This window comes from Pituophis catenifer, unplaced genomic scaffold, assembly GCF_029215685.1.
Source record: "Pituophis catenifer annectens isolate HBS135680 unplaced genomic scaffold, rPitCat1.0.hap2 SCAF_1, whole genome shotgun sequence".
Taxonomy (NCBI): Eukaryota; Metazoa; Chordata; class Lepidosauria; order Squamata; family Colubridae; genus Pituophis; species Pituophis catenifer.
In genome coordinates, this window is record NW_027256881.1 from 57,953,990 (window position 1) to 57,974,920 (window position 20,931).

Consider the following 20,931-nt stretch of genomic DNA (forward strand, 5'->3'; position numbering starts at 1 on the left):
ACACTATAAAATTGAAGGGAACCAGAGAAAAAATGATCAGCCATGCTACATTTGTTTTCTAGAATCATTTGAGAGGTTGGTATGTCAAGTGGCTGAACTATTTACAAGAGTTGCTTCCTTAAGTCCTTGTCTTGTCCCAATTATGTGCTATTATGTAAATAGCTGGGGTCTCGGTGGCTAAATGAAGGGACATGAACATTTCCACTTATGTCTGGTATAGGAAACTAAGATAGGGAGTAATCAAGGATCACATGTTTATGATTTGGATATACTTTGAGGCAGCCATAATGCCTGTGAATGAATTTGCTTGTACACATTGTACATACATTCAGTCCTCTGTGAAATGCCTAAAAGGGTACTGACACCAATTGCCCTTAATCATTACTAAAGTGCCTGATTTTCTGTAATATTTATACGATATTGGGAGAAATATTTATGATAATGGATATGACCGTCATAGTATTCATACTATATGAGATGGCTGAATTGTGTCTGCAATTGAAAAAAAAGGACCCCAAATTCTGACATATCAGAATAACAAGCAAAACTAATATCTCACATTTTAACAGTTTAATATAGGTTTGAAAAATGGGCAAAATGTTCATTCTCTTCCTTCCCCCACAAAGTCAATTTGTACAGTATGAAGAAATGGTTTTTGTTGTAGCCATCATCTCTAAAATGACAAAATGTTTTCCATTTTTCAGTTCCAAGTTAGCTTGGCATAACCCACAATGCTGTGATTTGTCTCACCTTGTGTGCACTTCACTACCTGTAGAGAACAAAATATCTCCTATTTTAATTGAGTACCTACTAAATTTGCTTCATTGGCCTCAGTAGTAGCAAAGTTTTTTTAAAGTATTCAACAATGATGGTTAGGAATCCTAATATGGTACTGTTGGAGTCCACAAATGCCTTCTGTGCTCCCTGCTCCATTTTAAAATATCACTTTAATTAAAATGTAAGTGCCATCTCCTGGGCTCATTGCTCCATTAAAATATAATGGAGTGGTCGCAACTCAGTGCTTTCTTTGGAAGTGGGCCTATCTGCCAGGAAAAAAGACTATCTCTTGAGGACTGGAGAGTATATTGGAGAACAAATTCACCCAGTTTGCTGTCCAGAAAACTGATGGTTTGGAGCTGATCACATCTGCTGTTACAGCCCTGTTGCAACTCTTGAGTTGAATTCTGAGAACACACTGGTGAATAGGGCTATGGGGATGGGGAGAGGAAGGTTTGAGTAGTGCTATCACAAAATATAACTGTCCTAAAAGTATTCACTGATAAACATTCAGGCCATCCTATATTGAAATCTGGAGTCAGTCACTTATTTTATGCTTTCAATATAGCTCTTTCTTGGCACTAAAAACACTCATCTTATTGCTGCCAGTGCTGTTGATCCTACTTGTATTAGCATGTCTTTATGCCAAGGGGGCAAACTATTAACATAATCTAGTGAAACCTGTTGGGGCTATAATGTATCATTGTTGTTGAATATTATTATTGTAATATTTGGCTTTATCAGTGTTGATCAGAATTGACTGCACCAATCTAACTTCAGATTATGTCCTAGTATGTTAAGAAAAATAGCAGCCGTTCATAACAAAACTTTGAAGGAGCTTAGTGCCTCCACTTTGTCAGCTGTCACATAATTGTTCTAAGGGTTAAGGATGTACCACATAACTTTCAATGAAGTTTACAACCATTGGGGTTGGTCAGATGTTAGAAGATATTTACAGTGGAACCTTGTTTTCATGAAACTTGAATCAGTATTTTGGATATAACAGACATTTAAATTTTGTCCATAACATGCTTGTCATCAAGATCCTCATTTAGCATATCAGTGCAAATAATGCTCAAGTATTTTATATGGACTTTATACATTAAACTGATGGTGCAGTGGTTAGAATGCAGTACTGCAGGCTACTTCTGCTGACTGCCAGCTGCCAGCATTTTGGCAGTTTGGGTTTCACTGGCTCAGGGTTAACTCAGCCTTCCATCCTTCAGAGGTGGGTAAAATGAGGACCCAGATTGTTGGGAGCAATATGCTAACTCTGTAAACCGCTTACAGAGGGCCGTAAAGCACTGTGGAGTGGTATATAAGTCTAAGTGCTATTGCTATTTTAAAAATCCTAATTGTCATTTAAGAAACAGTCAGCTCCCATTGACGCTCCTTTTTCCATTAGTCTGTTAAATTGAAGATTTATGTTATTGTTTTGTAAAAGCCTTAAAAAAAACCATCCAGAAGACTGAGCAATGTTTCCAGAATTCAGATTTTAGCTCTCCCTGTCACTTCCCAAACTACTGTCTGTGATTTATTATTTCAGTAATTTATATGGTGAGAGTTCACAGACCCAGAATAAGTCTTTTCCATTCAGTGCTTGCTTGTATGAATGCTCAATTGTTTTATGTTCTTTCGTCACAGTGCAGAACCTTTTCAATTCAGCTCCAATTGATACTTTCGCATTATGTAATTTTTATTCTATCCTGTAAGATTTATTTTATTTTATTTTAATCTCAGAATAATAAGATTATATATGCTATGTCCTGTATATGTATTTTCTGTGTATAGCATAGCTAAAAGGCAATATTTATTTTTGGAAAAGAATCCTGTTTAACTGTATTCTGTAACTAGAATTTATTTAAACTTAAAATGTACTTCCTTATAGACATAGGGTGGATAACAAAGAATTATAAAGCATGAAATCCAAATTATAAGGACTCTGTGATTTAATTATGTGAATGGATTACACTATGGCTTTAAACATGTGTTGGACAAATATTCATAGATGTATCCTGCAAATCATTGCGGTTTTGTTGCTGATTCCCATAATACACAATTACTTTACAAATCTATAGAACAACTTCAGTTATCTTCTGATCAGAGCAAAAATAGCAAAACATAGTTTCAAATTTCTGAAGATTTAAAAAAGTTTAGATATATTATGTTAAAAAGCATGATTTTGCACTAGGGAATTTCCTACAAATAGCTATGTCTTAGAGTTAGACAATTAATGAAATTTGCAAGAAGTCTGTGAGGAAAAGCTTTCAGCCAAGAATGTTAAATCTTTCTGTGAATTTTTATAATTTCCATAAGTGTAGTCTTTTGATTTTTCTCTTGGTTTTGCAGCTTCCAGATAATAAAAACTGAAGGACCTTTAGAAAAAGAAATGTAGATAATATAATAACAATTAGATTTTCTATTAAAACCAACAATAGGATAATGCTTGTTCTGTTTCATACTTCAAATTGTCATGGCTAGTCTGTGCACTATGAAATTATTTTTGTTGATTCAATCTCGCGTTAAGAAGTACTATGGCTAAAATATGTGGGAAGTATAATGAAAGCAGTGTCAAGCAAGGCCACAGCTCATCCTAAGTCAAAGCATGCCAATAGGGACCAGAGGGAGGTGCATCTTTGGCAGAGGAAAGCTATGAGTGTAAACTTGTGAAATGTTGACACAGCAGTGAAAAGAGTTGGCCCTGTAGCCTCCTCAGGATATGAACTGAAATGATGGTCTCTTCCTTTCCATCTGCTGATTTATGCTTTCCACCTCTTACCCTGCAACACAAACACTTAAAGATTGTTTCAGCTATTTCATGGATAAGAAATTGGAGTAAATCATTTGGGTGGAAACTTTGTTAACGGTTAAAAATGACATAAATCAAATAAAGCCCAGTGAGATTTACTTCTGCTTAACACAGTTTCTCTAACCTAAGGGCTAGCAGTAAAATAGAAACAAAAGCAGAATTACAGCTATGCGTTTGCAGAAAATGATCCTTTTCTACATCTGTATATACTCTGCTGGTCCTGGTGTTTTAAAAGCTGGAATGGCCGAAGTGATATCTAAATATCTATATCTAAATAAGAGATAGATAGATAGATAGATAGATAGATAGATAGATAGATAGATAGATAGATAGATAGATAGATATACTGTTTTGTGGGGTAATTGTTGTGGGGAAACTCGTGTCAAGTTCACATGCTCATTTTATTTTACACATCTTTTGATTAAATTAATATTTTTGTGGCATTGTAACTGTAGATTCAGAAAAATAGCTCTAGCCGCATGCAAGTAGTATGACGAATTAATATAAATGGGTGGCTACTATTGCGCAAAGCACGGACACTTTATCAAAACAATTGTTCATGTGATTCCAGGTAACATAGATCATGCCAGTCTGAATCATTTTTTCAGCAATAGTTTAAAAGGTGCATGATGAAAGTCAGGATGGATTTGATTTAAATCAATTCGATTTAAATCATGATTTAAATCACTAGTAAAAAGGCTTGATTTAATTCAACTCGATTTAAATCATAATTTTTAAAGAACAACTGTCATCTCTGTCCTGCAGTAGCTCCTCTGACCTGTTGTTGATTTACTGACAGTCCCAGTATTGCAGAATATACAGCCACATGCTACATAACTAAGCTCCATTTCATGCTAAATAAACTATTAATGTATCTTAAATAGAAAACTATCTTTAGATAGATGTTTACTCCAAAAGCATTTTATTAAAATAAATTTGATCAAAATAAAAAAATCTGATTTAAATTTAAAAAATCGATTTATTTTATTTTTTTTAAACCATCGATTTTTATTACCCTGATGAAAGACACCAAAGCCATGACATCATTCATTTGCATATGAATGTATCTGACTTTAGCTATCTTTTCTGAATCAGGAATTGAGGATGAGGATGATGGTGGGGGAAGCTGAGACCCTTTCAGCTGACACTAGACTACACCTCCACCATTCCTGCCTATTGGCCATTCCATCTGCAGTGGAGAACATTAGGCCTCAACAATGTGACCTGGGCTTCACCTGCCATAGCAATAATTTCTTGGCCAAGCTATGCATTTTCTTTTGATATTAACTTTATTCTTATCTTCTGCTTACTCTTCTCTGTCTTTTTATAAAGCCAACCTTTGTGCTCAATGTTCTATCTGACCCTGAACTATGAGAGAGATTATAATTATCAGATGTTTCTGCACGAATGCCTTGGCATTAACAATCAGTGTTACCTGTTCACCATTTTAACAGAGAGTATATAAGTATAAGAGTTCATATGTTGTTATAGGCATTGCCTGAGTTTCTATACACACTGTATTATGGGACAAATGATGTGGCCTGTTTTGCAAGTCACATCTGAATTTTTTAGACCAATCTTTTAAGTTTCAATTTCCATGTAATCGCTACTTAAAGCAAAAATCGTTTGTTTTTTAAAGAGACTATATGAGTCTGTTTCATTCATTTTCACTGGAGGAATGAGTCCTTTTCCACACATTGTTTGTGTATTTTGTGGCACTGCTGTCCCACCATTTTCTGAAGCTTAAGGAGGTGTACATGGAGGCCTAAGCTTATTTTATCACCAGGAGAAAAGTCTTGTGCTGAAATAGATGTTTGGCCAAAGTCATGTGGTAAACTGTATGGCTGAGTAAGACTTAAAAATGAGTCTTCCCGGGCCTAGTCAAATGCTTTAACTACTAGACTATTTTACATTGGTTTTATCTCTGCACACACGCCTCTTTCAGAGAGTTAGCCCGATGATGTAAACTAATCAGGAAGACTGGGTTCAAACTCACTCTCAGCCATTAGATGATGCCAGGTTAGTGACATATCTTATCCCACAGAGTTATTATAGTGGGAGTAAAATATAATTGATCCCCTTGTGCCTGGAACACCTGGAGAAATGGTGGCTACATATAAATAAATAGACCAATAAGAAAAGGTGTAAGTTGCCTCAAAGTAGTGCCTGTGCAGAACAGTAGTTGATTTTCTTAAGTAATGTTGCTGGATAAATGCTTGGAAAGAATGCTTTAACAATCACACAATCTAATTTGCTTTTGACAGACAGTTTGATCTTTGAAGTTTGACCTGATAGTATAAAATTAATTTTAAGAGATGAAGCAAAGAAATAACAATTTCATGAGCACCCTACTGTGGTTCTATTGTTTTGAATTTTTTTTTTAGCATTGCTATGCCCTGCAAGGAAGGATAATATTGGTTGTTTTTAAACAACAATAACAGCAGTCAGAAACCACCACCCCACCTTCAAATTTAGGTTATTAGTTTCTGCATATAAGGATTTTATTATATTTTTCCAAATTTGCTCAGAATTAAATGATTTACCACGTACTGCTGCTTTTCTGAATTATTCAGTTTCTAAAATCCACAATTATTGAACATTGTGTATTTGTGCTGATAGTAAGTATGGCCATGTTTATCATTAGGCCACAAACGTATGAAGAATTGGAAAAATACATTTCCTTTCTCTCCTTTTTTTTAATATCATATTTTACTGCATTTTTGAATGACTTGTATCATTTTTTATAGGTGGTCTCAGAAGCTGCTGGGCAAGGAGTTTCAATCGATGCTAATGACACATTTAATTACTGGAACTGGCCTAATGCTGTCATCTTTGCTGCTACAGTGATTACAACCATTGGCAAGTATCAGTTTGTCCATAATTTATATATTTAACAATATAGGAAAAAACTATTTAATGAAATGAAAAACTGAAACATTGGAAGAATCTGGAGGGGGTTGATTATATGGTGGTATCTTAGTTTGGTCTTCTAGATCTCAGTGCCTTTTGCCTTTTCAATCTCTTTGCCTTTTTTTTAAGACTGACAATTTAGAGACACAAATATTGGCCTCATGAATAGCTCTACCTGCCCTAGTAGAAATAGATTCTCTGTTTACTGACTTTGAATCAATCTATTATGTAAAACATAGGGAAAGAAAGCACAGGGGAAATAGAGATTTCTATGACAATATTTTTCTTCCATAGAAATGCCTAATAATTGGATTTCTAAATCCATTATCCTGAATATATAGCCATTTGTTTTGTAAGAAGATTATTTTTTCAAAAGCCATGTATTTCAAGATGGTGGCTTTACACTACTGCAGTGAGAAATGTTATCCCTGCAGTTCTCAAGGTATTGCTGACTTTGATGGAAAAATCGCAGAATAAATATGATAACGGAACTGTGGGATGACATTTTTTTCAGGTTTGCTTTTGTGCTATCCCTGTAAGATACAGAAAAAACATAAGAGTTACAAAGTTTGTTTGTTCTGATGCAGAACACACATAGTGCTGGAAAACAAACTGACCAGGGAAAGTGGGAAAGGGAATTAGAAACCTTGCTGCTAAATCAAATAAAGCACCATGTTTCACTTGTTACTATTATTAAAATCTATTTGAAATATATGTGATGGTTCCTCTCTTCCAATATTTCCCATAAACAACTTAAGAAAACCAATGCAACATTTTTATAGTTTGGCTTTCACAATGTTTACTAGAACAGGGGTCCCCAACCTGTGGGGAACCATGGGGGGATTGCAATCGGACCAGGAAAAGGGCCGGCGAGCCTGGGCGTGCACTCTATTTGCATGAGCAGCATGCACACTCACGCCGCTTGTGCAAATGGAGCCACATGCATGCACGCTTGCTGGCTGCTCAAACAGAACCATCCCCTCTCCCCCCGCCAGTCCGCAAAGCTGGAAACTTGGGGAACTTTGTAGTAGAAGATGAAGTTAGATCAGCATTCCAGTCATTAACAAATCAAAAACCTATAGGAACTAGTGGACTATCCATTCAAATATGACAAGTAACTTGAAGAAGAATTAGAAATATTATACAATATTCTTAATTTTACATTTTGTAGCAAAGCAATGCTTAGGACCACCCAATATAGATTAGAACCCTACATGGAAAAAGATATGCCAAATGTTCAACAAGCTTTAGAAAAGAAACATGAGACTTCATTGCTGCTGCATGCTGGATAATTGAGAAAGCCAAAGAATACAAAAAAATAAGTCATTATGTGCTGAATAGATTATTTAAAAGCCTTTGAATTGTCAAATCATGACACATTGTGGAAAGCGCTTTAAAAAATGGGAATCTCAAAATACCTCATTGTTCTTGTGAGAAACCTTTATGAGGTCACGAAGCAACAGACTGGCTCCAGGTTGGCAAAGGAATGAAGCGCAAGATTTTATAATCTCTATAATCTATTATATACCCAACCTATATGATGAATATATATTAAAGGAAGCTGGTTTGGAAGATGAGCATGGCTTTAAAATTAGAGGAAGAAGTATTAATATCAATAACTACTATCAATGACACTACTTGGTAGCTGAAAAAGCAAAATATCTGCAAATTAAACATAAAGACCAAAGTAATGACAACATGCTTTAGAATAGACAACTAGCTTTGGAATTAACAATGAAGGTACTGTATTGAAGTGGTGGATAGCTTGTGCCTTTTAGGATCAACCATCAGTAATAAAGGAACAAGCAGTCAAGAAATATGTCACAGACTAAGAGCAGCCATGAAGGTCTTGGAAAAGTTATTCAGACACCCTGATGTGTCTATAATGATAAAGTCTCAAAGGAGCAGGATAGGAAGCATATTCATGCTTTTGAACTTTGGTATTGGAGAAGATTCCTGAGAATATAATGGGGCAGCCAAGAAAAGAAATCATTCCAGAGTTGTCATTCAAGGCACAAATGACTGGGAAATATTATGAAAAATATGTCCTTAGGGTACATTATGAAAAAGACCTAGGTAGCTCTGTGGAGAAGGTTATGATTCTGGGAAAGATGGAAGGAAAGAGGAAAAAAAGACAATCAGCAGCAAGGTGGCTAGACACAGTTGCAGTGGCAAATGGTCACCATTGGAAGACATGATAGATCATTTTAGGACAGATCATCATGGAAAAAATCTGAGGTTGTTAAGAATAAGCTCTATAATTTTTTCAGCATCTAATCATAAAAGATAAAATAACACCTTTTATTATATATGACTCTCCTGGCATGGTTAACTTTTTAATCACAATATTCTTTTTCAGGTTATGGAAATGTTGCTCCAAAAACTTCAGCTGGGCGACTTTTCTGTATCTTTTATGGACTTTTTGGTGTTCCACTCTGCTTAACATGGATCAGTGCTTTGGGAAAATTTTTTGGTGGTCGTGCCAAGAGGCTGGGCCAATTCCTAACGAAGAGAGGAGTAAGCCTGGTATGGAATTCTGTTTAATTTGCTTCCAGCACATGAAAATTATTGGAATTGGATTATAAACAATCTCAAGAAAACCCAATTTAAGGAAGGATTCTCTAGCACCTTTAAATCCTAACTAATAGTTAATGTGATTTTTAAAAATCTATGCTGCAATTCCACATCTCTGCCTCTGGACAAAAATAGTAAAAAAATAAATAAATCATAATTTCTATTAAACTCTCCATCATTTTGGATTTTTGGCCCAGGATTGCCACTAAGTTTTCTGTATTAACTGTTGCATAGCGAGGAATTTGATAGTGAGAACGTAAGAAGGCAGAATACTGTCTAAAATGAATCTGCTTAAATTGTGTGCCATTTTCTTGCTTTTCTATTAAAACTATGTAGCTTCATAGGAGTTCCGCTTTTCTCTTTTCTTTTAAATTCCCTAGATTTGAGAATTCTGCTTACTCAAAGACAGAGTATTTACATTCTGCCCATCTTATGCAACCTCTGCTTTTTGCTATGTCAGTTATCTGTTTCCTGTTCCTTGGTGCTGTTTATAACTTCCTTGACTAAAAGGAAAGCTGACTGTAAACCATAATAAGCTAACAGTTTAGATTTTAGTGTAACATTCACCCAGTCAATATCATAATGCCCTGATTTAAATTGATGTTGCAGCTGGATCTGGCATATTATGTCTGGCTCTGGTCTCCAGATTTCAAAAAGGGTATAGCAGTGATGGCAAACCTATGGCACGCGTGCCAGAGGTGGTACGCAGCACCTTCTCTGTGGGCACATGAGCCATCGCCCCAACTCTGCTTTGTCGTGCATGTGCGCGCACCTCCCACCAGCCAACTGGCCTTTGGGTCTCTGATGCGCATGCAGGGGAGGAGGGGTGCATGCGGGGCCCACGCTCGCATGCGTGGGGGTGGGAAGCATGCAGGGGGCTGCACGCACATGCATGGGGTGGGGCGCATAAAGGGGTGCTGTACGCACATTGCTTTTTGGGGGTTCGGGCGCACGTGCTCTGGGCACTTGGTCCGGAAAGGGTTAGCCATCACTGGGGTATAGTATAGTCAGAGAAAGAGGAAGGCAACTGAAATGGTCAAGGGGCTATAGCTGTTTGCCTGTGAGGCTTTTTCATTTAGAAAGGAAGTGAATGACAGGTGACATAATTGAGGTGCACAACATTTTGAATGGTGTGAATAAAGGAGACAACAAGAAACAATGTTCCCTTTGCCAAAATATAAGAACTAGAGGTCACCCAGTGAAATTGAATCAGGACAGAACAGATAAAAGGTTTTTTTTAAAAAAAAAAAAAAAAAACATAACACTTAATTGAACTTTGGAATTTGGGATGACATGCTGACTACCAGCTTGGTTACCTTCAAAAAAAATGCTCAACCAATTCATAAAAATCACGAGGATCAGAGGCTTTGCATCTGAAGGCCATCTGCTGGAAACTGGCAGTCTCCATTGCAATTGATTGACCTTCCTGAGAATACACTGCTGGACTAGATTGACGGGTCCATCCAGCAGCTGATGTTCTAGGCCTGAATATTACCTTGTTTTAACAGATCACATTTTATATAGTCTTGGAAAATGCATTTGATAGGTCATTTTTCAGTGATGAAATGAGTCAACGAACCTTTATAGGGAAATTAGAAATTATAAAAGTGTTATAAAGTGTTATAAAAAGGACATTTCTCAAGGAATTTCTACAATTTATTATTATAGTTGGTGGAATAGAGATGTAATAAATGAGAACACTTCACCAAGCAAAAATGACACATATAGGACTTTGTGCACACAGATGAAACAGGAAGTAAAGTAGAAATTTTCAACCTTGTTTCTGCACAAAATAGCCAGAAATAATAGCAACTTCCTATAGCTTATAGTTATTCTGTTGTTGCTGCCAGACAGTATATCAAAAATATGATAGGTTGGGCTTTCTAAATATGAGGAAAAAATCTACTAAATGTAGATTGCACTGTATGATTGATCCTTCTTCTTTCCTTCCATTTATTACAGAGAAAGGCACAAATTACTTGCACAGCTATCTTTATCATTTGGGGCATTCTGGTCCACTTAGTTCTTCCTCCTTTGGTTTTTATGGTGACTGAAGAATGGGATTACATTGAAGGCCTCTACTTCTCATTCATCACCATCACGACAATAGGATTCGGAGACTATGTTGCTGGTCAGTAATAAACTTGTCATTTGAGTACCTTCTAATGTGAATATTTTGTGAATTTTCAGCAGTTCACCTTTAAAGATTTTAAAACATGTAAATAGAAATGAGCAGTACTATAACTAATTGCAATTAAGATTAAAGTAATGTGTTGGTCTCTGTACTGTGCAGAGACTCAAGACAAAAAAAAGAGGGATGAAACAATTATTTCAAGGAACAACCATGGAACTGTGTGTATTTGCTGTTCTGCTTCCTCTAAGCCAGATGATATCTACAATGCTCTCATTGTCTAAACTTATGGGCAACTTGACAAATAAACAAGCCTAGATTGTAAGATGTTAGTTATTTGTATGTGTTGGATGTTGAAATAATCATAATTCTAATCATTTAGCTAATGAACTTTGAATGTTTTTCTTTTCTAATTTCCAGAGTAGACAGCTGTCATCTTAGTATCTGAGCCTCAGTTGACTATTGAAGTCTCAGAAATGGGATAAGATAGACTTCTAGAGATTTGCCAAAACTTCCTGTAAATGTGCCATAAGCACAATTTATTCAAGAAAATGTTGAGTTTTTAGTAATGTTAACAAATTTCTGGACCAGTGGATCACTTACCCGTGTACAGTAGCTGAATTTATATTTCTTGTGCTGTCTTTTTTTTTTTTTAGGTGTGAATCCAAATATGGACTACCACTCCCTGTATAGATACTTTGTGGAGCTGTGGATCTACCTAGGCCTTGCTTGGCTTTCATTGTTCGTCAATTGGAAAGTCAGCATGTTTGTAGAAGTTCACAAAGCAATCAAGAAACGAAGGAAGAAAAGAAAAGAGTCCTTTGAAAATCACTCTCCCACCAAAAAAGTTCTTCAGATGTCTAACACAAAAGATATCAACATATTCAGTTTCCTTTCCAAAAAGGAAGAAAGTTACAATGATCTCATTAAACAGATTGGAAAGAAGGCTTTGAAAACAAGCAGTGATAAAATTCTCAACTCGGAGCAAACCAAGCCAACCTTACAGCACACCAATAAAGACCTCAAAGTGATGTACACAAGGAACAATATGTTTGACTTTGACAATGTTTCTCTTGGACTGCAAAACTATCACGTGATGAGGCATTTGACTGACAAACGTCTTGGGGACAGCCCAATAGAAGGCAATGTGTTTGTAAATCAGCTGGACCGGATCAGTGAAGAAGAAGGGGAAGCATGGGATTCTCGGGATTATCGACCTTTGATTTTCGAAAATGCCAACATAAAATTTGTAAATGAGGGTGAGGATGAAGAGGAGGACCTTTCAGATGATGAAGAAACTTCAAAGTCTTCAGTGGATGACAATCTTGCACAGGAGCCTCAAAGCCCCCAGAAACTGCTGAAATTTTCATCCTCTGATGAATCTACTTTTACCAGTAATGAGATGGCGATATCAGTGCCTTATGAGCAGCTTATGAATGACTATAACACATCAGATACTGCCAAGGCTGCAACGTGAGAAAGGTGGGAGGGAGTTTCTTGAAATCATATGATGCAAAATGTTAATAGATAACGATCTGAATCAACAACCATAAGTGAAGAAGAAGGAATATCCTATGAGATATTTTCCACAACTTCCTTCTGTTAAGCAGACTGAAAACACGTGTTGCCTGGATCTTGTCTGTTGGTGAATTTTACTCACTATGAAATAACTGTCCTAAAACCTTGAAGGTTCTCTAGGGATTTGATGGTTTTTGAATTTAAGAGAGGAAAAGCCTAAACTGATTGGACCTGTCTGTTCTTCCTTCCTTCCTTCCTTCCTTCCTTCCTCTCTTTCTCTCTCTTTCTTTCTTTCTTTCTCTCTCCTCCCTCTCTCTCTCTTTCCTTAAGATTGCAGTCAGACTGGTTTTGGTTGATTGCAGGCCATGGTTACATTGGATTACTGCATTAACTCTTCAGCCCTGAAGAAACTGAATGCAAATCATGCCAAGGTTCAGAAGGAAAAATATTGATGGATTTATCATAGTCACATCACAAAACTCTCTTCATTCTCCCTTAAGGGATGCTTGAACTGGAAGAAGAGCAGAGTATTCTGAAGGCCAGAGTTGAGATACATGGGTGACTTGACTAGTGTTTGTCTAAGTTAATATAGCTCTGTTGAATTATGAGTTGAAGTTCATGAACAAAAATACTAACTTGAAACACAAGGTCAGTCTACTGGAAATATGGATTTTGTATGGACAAGAAACTAAATATTTCCAAATGTTCCTGATGTTTGTGAAAAGCACATATAACGGATTGAAATACAGTAAAGCAGAATGGTGCAAGAAGATACAGAGAGGATAATTAAAAATGAAGAAAAGCACAGTAACAAACTTTTTTTTGCATCAGAAGTGCCCTTTCACCATCATCCATACTCTAGAGGAAATACTTGAATGAACTTCATTTATAGGTCTAAGTGAAGTTTAAAGGAACTCTGCTTTTGAATAAGTGTATCTTATTAAATAGGTTGAATAGCTGAAGTTCCATTTGAAGGATTTAATAACTAATTTCTTCTTTGTTCTGTCAGTGGCTCCATTTCTATAAAGTTCTCCACTCCATCCGGTACTTTAGTATTAGGGAATATTGTGTTATGAGATGAAATACCGCTGAAGTATTTCAGGTGGCTTTCTAAATAAAGTGTTAGCTTATTTTTAATGAGTTCCTTTAACAAAAGAGAAGGAGTATGAGAAGTATTACAGAAGCAATGAAATGTAATTGTCACATCAAAATTTATCTATCTTTTTATATTACTATAAAACTGTCACAATGATTGGGATTATTTTTAAAGTAGAAAGCTGCCTATGATTTGTAACTTTCTGCTGAAAAACAATTCTCAGAAGTGTTCTAGCAGTGTAAGTACTGGAGCTACTTGGATGATTTACACTCCAGTGTAAATCTTTTATGTTATAGTTCAGTGGCTTCAGTTTGGAAATAGAATGAAAATTATAGCTATTGAAACCTTGAGGAGAGGATTTCAGAATTGAAAATGGTAATAAGGCCAAGTGGAATTTTGCAGAACTAATTGTGAATAATAAGGTACATTCAAATCCACTCATGTGCTTAATTTTGAATCTTACGTTGTGAGAGTGAATGTATTTATTATCTTTAGAAACTTGTCTCTGACTAGATGTACACTCCTGTTCGCAAACGCTTCTTGAAAAGACAGTTTTAACATATATGCTGAAAAAAAGTCCATTCCTGTTTTGAATTGTACACAGTTTATGCAGAAATGTTTGCAGAAACTTCATTACTAAGGAACCCAAACAGTTATATTTTCATACAGTTATTTCATTGAAGGTTCCAGTGTTACCATTTGGTTCTAGCTCAAGAGGCTATTTTTGTTGCTCCCTAAAACATGGTAGCTATTTGAGTAGATGGTTCCTTGAAAGACAAGGTTGATTTTTTTATTGCTATACAGTAAACCATATCTATCATCAAACAGCTCAAAGACCCAGAGGTGTTGTCTTAAATTTACATTTCCAATTGAGCGGTTCTTAGTTATGAATACCACTTGTGTCATGTGTAAATGACAAAAGTATATCTGGCTTTCTTGAAAGTAACCCTGTAAAGCTGATGTATTCTGGGATATATTTCATAAATGAATGGCTAAAAAGTTTGCCTCTGCACTAAAGAAGCACACAGTAGTGTGTAAAATGAATATTATTAATGCTTTACAGCATTTTAAATACAGTACAGGAACAGAAAGGTGAGAGTGGATGATAAGTGTATGTTGCTGCTTTGGATGTATCTCTTTTGGATTGTTTATGTGCTGGATTGCACAGGTAGACAGATGTGAAATGACAAGCTTGAAACAGCTTGCATATAGAGATAAGGTCCTTTCTAAAATTCAGGCTTGGTGCTGCTGTTTAGGTTTGATGCACAGGGCATTAATACCTTCCTTTAAAAGTGTCCCACAATTTGAGGGATTTGTCTAGCTGTCAAATAAGCATCATGTTTTTAAATTTGAAATCAAGATAAAATTGACTTTGGTTTGCTATTTGAGCTTATTAGTGGAGATTTATTCCAAGTGCTTGGACCATTGACAGGAGCCTTAATTCTTAATAATTCCATTTTGTGCCTTGCTACAGGTGAAATGACAAAATGTACTTACTCACTGTGACCAGCACAAAGATGTATGAAATGTTTTATTAGCTGCATAATGTGTTCAATTGCCCTTTATCTGAGTACAGTTTTCCAGCAGGCATTACATGGTAGCAAATTGACCCTATTAGAGAATTGATCTTCCTTACCATCCTGATAGGAAATATTGTCTTCCATGTATTAAGGGAAACTAGACTTTTTGTTCTGAGTCTTTATTTATGGCTCTGGACAAATAAATTAAATACGATGACAAAGGAGACAATTTTTGTTCTGATTTTGGGATTTGATGAACTAACATATTAAAGAAACATTGATTCAGGGAGAAGATTCAATAACACTTGAAGGGTCTTCGATTCTCTGGCTCTTTGACTACATTTTGGAAAGAATATGCATAATATGAAATATTCTGGAATGTGAGGTTTGCAAACCGCTACTGCTTTTTTTTATGAAGACAGGGGACTGTACAGTTTAACAGAGCTAACCAGATTAGCTTTGGGTTCATGTTATATAGCTGTTTACAGAAGGCATTTAACAAAATGGTTGCTAGCTATCAAAAAGTACCTGAGCATGAATAGTACTCACATGTTTCGAAACAAGAGGGAGGGATCTTCCTTGGTACCTCTATAAACTGTGGATCACGAAGCCTTAATAATGCTGCTTTCTCTGTTTTTCCCTATAACCGATATTATGAGTTGTTGAAAACTAAAATTGTTTCAGAAGTTGAAGCAATGGGATGAGTGACTTTTCTTCCTATTACTCAGTAGAATTCTCCCATAATTCTCCCAACAATTAATTAAGCCTGGTAGTATTTCCTGGAGTTGTTTTCAATAATTATATGGCAAAATGATAAAGAATGGAAACTACACTTACTATTGATTTCCAAACATATTTAATACAAAACTGATTCACAGTTTCCATAACAGTTTTATGTAAAGCGCAGTACTATTCATACTTATTTTAAAATGTGCCACTGAAAGAACTGAGTAGAGTACTGTTAAGCAAGAGGGAAACGTTTTGAAAAAGGTCCTCTTTCTTTGCAGGTATGATTAACTCCATTGCTGGCAATGGATATATCAAAACATTGCAAAATCACAGCCGGTTCTTCTTGTTTTGTATCCCTAAACGTGGCCTGGTTTATCACTTTCTTTTATAGTGCTACCTTTTGTATCTTGTTTTAATTGGAAATAAAAAGCAATACACAAAACTCCTATTGAGACATAAATTTTGGCTACCACTTTGACCCACTTTTAATTTTTATACCTAGAGCTAAGGCATCACTGTTTCAAATAGTTCACAAAATCTGAACAGCCTTGAATTTGTCTCTGTCACTCCATCACATGAAAGAGACACAAGGGTTTTGTTTTGTTTTTATCAGTTCTTGTTTGCTAATTTGTCACTGGAATCACTGTATGTAAATATTAGACTTTATAAAATGTAATTTATTTTAACATTTTTTTTTCAATAAAAATGAAGCCTTTTTTTAAAAAAAAAACCTCTGATGTCTTCATTTTTTAAGGGACTAGATGAGAAATGAACTTGTAATGGCTTTCTTCCATTTAATTAACCTTTTGTCCAGGCTCATTGTTGAAAGTAAGCATTGACAACGAACGTTGATAAAACATATATTTAAAATTTACTTTTACACCACCATGAAATTGGACATAAGCCCATTTTGTCATAAATAGCAACACTGGCTATTTGAAGGGCATGCACTATATTCGGTATAAATTGTGGAATTTTCACTATAGTACTGGCTAACATAACCATTATAGCAATAACAATAGCATTTAGACTTATATATGCTTCATAGTGCTTTACAGCCCTTTCTAAGTGGTTTATAGAGTCACCATACAATCTGGATCCTCATTTTACCGACCTCGGAAGGATGGAAGGCTGAGTCAACCTTGAGCCGCTCAGAATTGAGCTGGAGTGAGCAGTGAGTTAGCCTGCAGTACTGCATTCTAACCACTACGCCAGTGGTCCCCAACCTTTGTGTCTTGGCGGCCTGGCTGGGGCGGGGGAGAGAGGAACTGGGCTGCAGGAGCAGTGGGTCAGGCACAGGCACGTGCAGCTCCATTCACGCAAGAGAAGAGAAACCTTTGGGACGTGGTCTTGGCTCCTTCAGGCTTCTTCATACCAAAAGCTTTTGCAAAGGGAAGCAGCATGAGATCACTCTCCTGAAGCCTTTCATTCATTTGCAAAAGCTTTTGGCACAGAGAAGAGAAGGCTTTGGGGGAGCAATCTCATTCTCACTGAGACTCACTGAGGCTTCCCGACGCTCCAAAAGTGGGTAGGATGTCCTGCGCAGGCAGCCTCAGTGAGTCAGCAAAGCTGAGCAGGGCGTGCTTGTCCCACTCAGGCTCTGTTCTCACCATTCCGCTTTTGAAGCATTGGGAGCAGGCAACTTGGCACCCAGCTGTGGGGGACGGGAATTGGGCCACTCAAGTACTGAGCCAGTGCGCATATGCAGCTCCACTCATGCAAGAGAGAAGCCTTTGGGGCACTGCTCATGTGAGTGGAGTTGCACGTGCACACACCGGCCTACACTCAATGCAGCCCAGATGCAAATAGGCCATGACCCAGTAGTGCAACACGGCCCACAGGTTTGGACCCCTGCACTAGGCCACCACAGCTCATACTCATTATCACAATATACAGGTAGTCCTCACTTACCAACTACAATTGGAACCATCAACGTCATCACTAAGCACAGTCACAAACTGAAATGTGATGTGACTTTGACTGACTTATGAAATAAATTCTGGTTGTGGTGGTTAGGTGTGAGGTCACGTGATCACCCCTTGTGAGTTCTTGTCTGCTTCCCAATGCTTGTTGGAAGCTGGCTGTGAAGGTTAGAAATGATGATCACATGACCATAAGACACTGTGCCATTGTAAATGCACACTATTTGCCAAATTCCTGAATTGTGAACACGTGATCAAAGGGACGCTGTGACAGCCTCAACTTCATAGACCAGTTTTAAGTCTCCTTTTCAGTTCCATCGTAACTTCAATTGCTGAATGGTTGGTAAGCAACAACTCCCAATATCTCAAAGCAGGAAAAGAGTAATCAAATGCATTGACTAACCACTGCTTGCAAAGTATCTTATTTACATTTCACCTTTCCTCCAGGAACTCAAAGCCAATTTACACAGAATCCTTTCCATTTTTTCCCCACAACAACCCTGTGAGTTATGTTGAACTGAAAAAGACTTCCTGATCCAAAGTCAACTTCCATGGCAGTGGGTGTCTCTGATTCTAGTCCAGCATTATAACCATCATACGACACTGGTGTCTTGGATGTTCTGCTCCAAATGTATCTCCTTTCAAAATTAAGTGTCCTTTGTTACACCCCCACCCCCTGTACAAGGCTCCTTCCCATGAATTCTAATGAGTCTCATCTAATCCATCCCAGTACTTATAGTTGTTCTGGCATGGATGTGTCCTGCTACATGATCCTAACTATATTGGATGTTCTCATGTACAAAATCTTTGCAGTAGCAGATTTCAAGAAAGGAGAACATACTTAGAAAAGCAGAAGAGAACTGTACTTCATCAGAGAGAAAAAAGTACAGAAATAGTTTCATCAATACTGAATAAGAGTGCCTGGAAAGGCAGATTAATTCACAGGTTTTTCTTCACAAATGTCTGTTGGCTAAAGCAAAGACTGGCCAAATCTGGCCCACTACTTGTTTTTGTACAAAGAGCTACAAATGGATGGACGGGAAGCAGGAGATTGACAAGCCTGAGCCTCACCCAAGCTTTCAGAATGAAGGATATAGCCAAGGTGCTGTGTGATGATGGTTATCAACTCTGGGCAGCCCACAGCAGTCAAAAGTTACAAACTGCAAAACCATAAAATCGCAGAACTAAAACTATTATTATAAGCACTATTTTGTGCATGAATGTAATTTGCAAGGAGTGAGGATTTGGAAGATGGCTCTTATTTGAGATTCAATTTTCTTAGAAAGAACTCGGTGGGTTGATCTAATTTATTTGCATATGCACATGCAAATGCCAAAGGTGAGGAATTATGGGAAGTGCTGGAAATGTGGATGTGTATCTTTTTCCATCAGGCAATTCTTAGGACATAGCTGGGCTGTCTCCAACCAGACCACATTCTTTTACAGGGCGGGGTTCCCATTAGAAACCTACATCTTGAAATCAGAAGTCTTAAGCTCCTTCCATCATAAAGGGTGAATCAGGCCAATCTCAAATCTACAGTGGGTACCATCAAATGACTATATTTTTTTCAGGCAGAGAAGGTAAAAAACTTCACAAATTAAATCTACCATTATTGAAAGCATAGGTGATACATAGAGGACTAAACATTGGGCCAATTCAGATTATTAAATGGTATAAAGCAGGTGTCCCCAACCTCTGGACCGTAGCTGTTTGCAGCCGGGCCACAGAAACGGCAGGTGAGCGTGCACGCACACATGCACACCCTCATGTGTGAACAGCGGGTACACATGCCGGCCACACGGCCAAACCATCCCTTCTCCCCACCACCACCACCACCAGTCTGCAAACTCTGAAATCTGGTATAAAGGCTGCAAATTTGGAGAAGGGTTGCTACATCATTGTGCTATTTGCTATAGGGTTGCTATTTAATTTGATTTTAATTCTACTTTTAAATTTTGTATGTATGTATTTTATTGTTTGGCTGTGCACCGCCCTGAGTCCTTCGGGAGTAGGGCGGTATAGAAATCAAATCAAATCAAATCAAATAAATAAATAAATAGTAATTTTATTATATGCTTTCTGACACTGCAAAGCCCTTGCTGGATCTTGCTATTTTCCAGTTGTGCAGCACTAAACATTTGCAGACAAATGCCTAAACAACTATATTCAGAGAATTTATAGATTGTGTTATCAGTGTATAGTTAACTTGGAAATATGCATGGCCTCAATCTATATCTTCAAAAGATTTCAGAGTAACTCTGGATCTTTATAATTATCTGTTGATTGTATCTTCTTAAGAAATAAAAACATCTTGTTTATGGCTTTTATCTCCTTGTAATCAGTTTCTGGGAGTATTGAGAGACAATGCTCTCTAATGATCGTTAACATTGATTACAGTTTAAAGGAGCTATGTTTGTCTTGTTTTTCAAGATTGGCAACGTGACCTACATAAATGACAACCAGAGCTATATCAGTATACCAGACAGAGTGTGGCAGACCTCTACTTGAATACAGACCTCTACTTGGCCATCAAAATTCCTGAATTATTTTATATCAATCATTGGCTAGAACCACACACAGTATACCCATTACAATAAATACAAGCTATAATATATAACACTGGATTTTGTTTTGATATCACACAATATAGAGAGCCAGTCATGATTTAAAGGCTACTGTGTTGATTGAAACTAACCAGTTGTGGCTTACCCAACAAGCTATTGCTTATTGAAAAGTGTGAATCATATTACTGTGTTTAAGGTGTTTAGGATTACTATGATGAAGGGGGTGGGGAATAGACTCCTTTGAGCGTCATAGATGATATGAAGTAACCATGTAGGAACTGTTGATAAATATTTGAAAAAGTACTGAACTTACGTTTTGTTCTTCTAAATTTAATTTGATCATATACAGTAGAGAATTAAAGGATTGAATTGCAAAACAAA

The 20,931-nt window shown here is 36.9% G+C and overlaps 1 protein-coding gene across 1 annotated transcript in view; it reads left to right on the plus strand.

The window, feature by feature from the left end:
• The window catches only part of KCNK5 (potassium two pore domain channel subfamily K member 5), a 29,286-nt gene extending 16,462 nt beyond the window's left edge, over nt 1-12,824 (plus strand). Inside the window, exons 2-5 of the mRNA XM_070949836.1 lie at nt 6,334-6,445; nt 8,856-9,022; nt 11,033-11,201; nt 11,858-12,824. Of these exons, the coding sequence (XP_070805937.1) occupies nt 6,334-6,445; nt 8,856-9,022; nt 11,033-11,201; nt 11,858-12,678 (1,269 nt within the window). The 3' untranslated portion in view covers nt 12,679-12,824. The remainder of the gene's footprint in view (nt 1-6,333; nt 6,446-8,855; nt 9,023-11,032; nt 11,202-11,857) is intronic.
• Nucleotides 12,825-20,931: the final 8,107 nt, after the last annotated feature.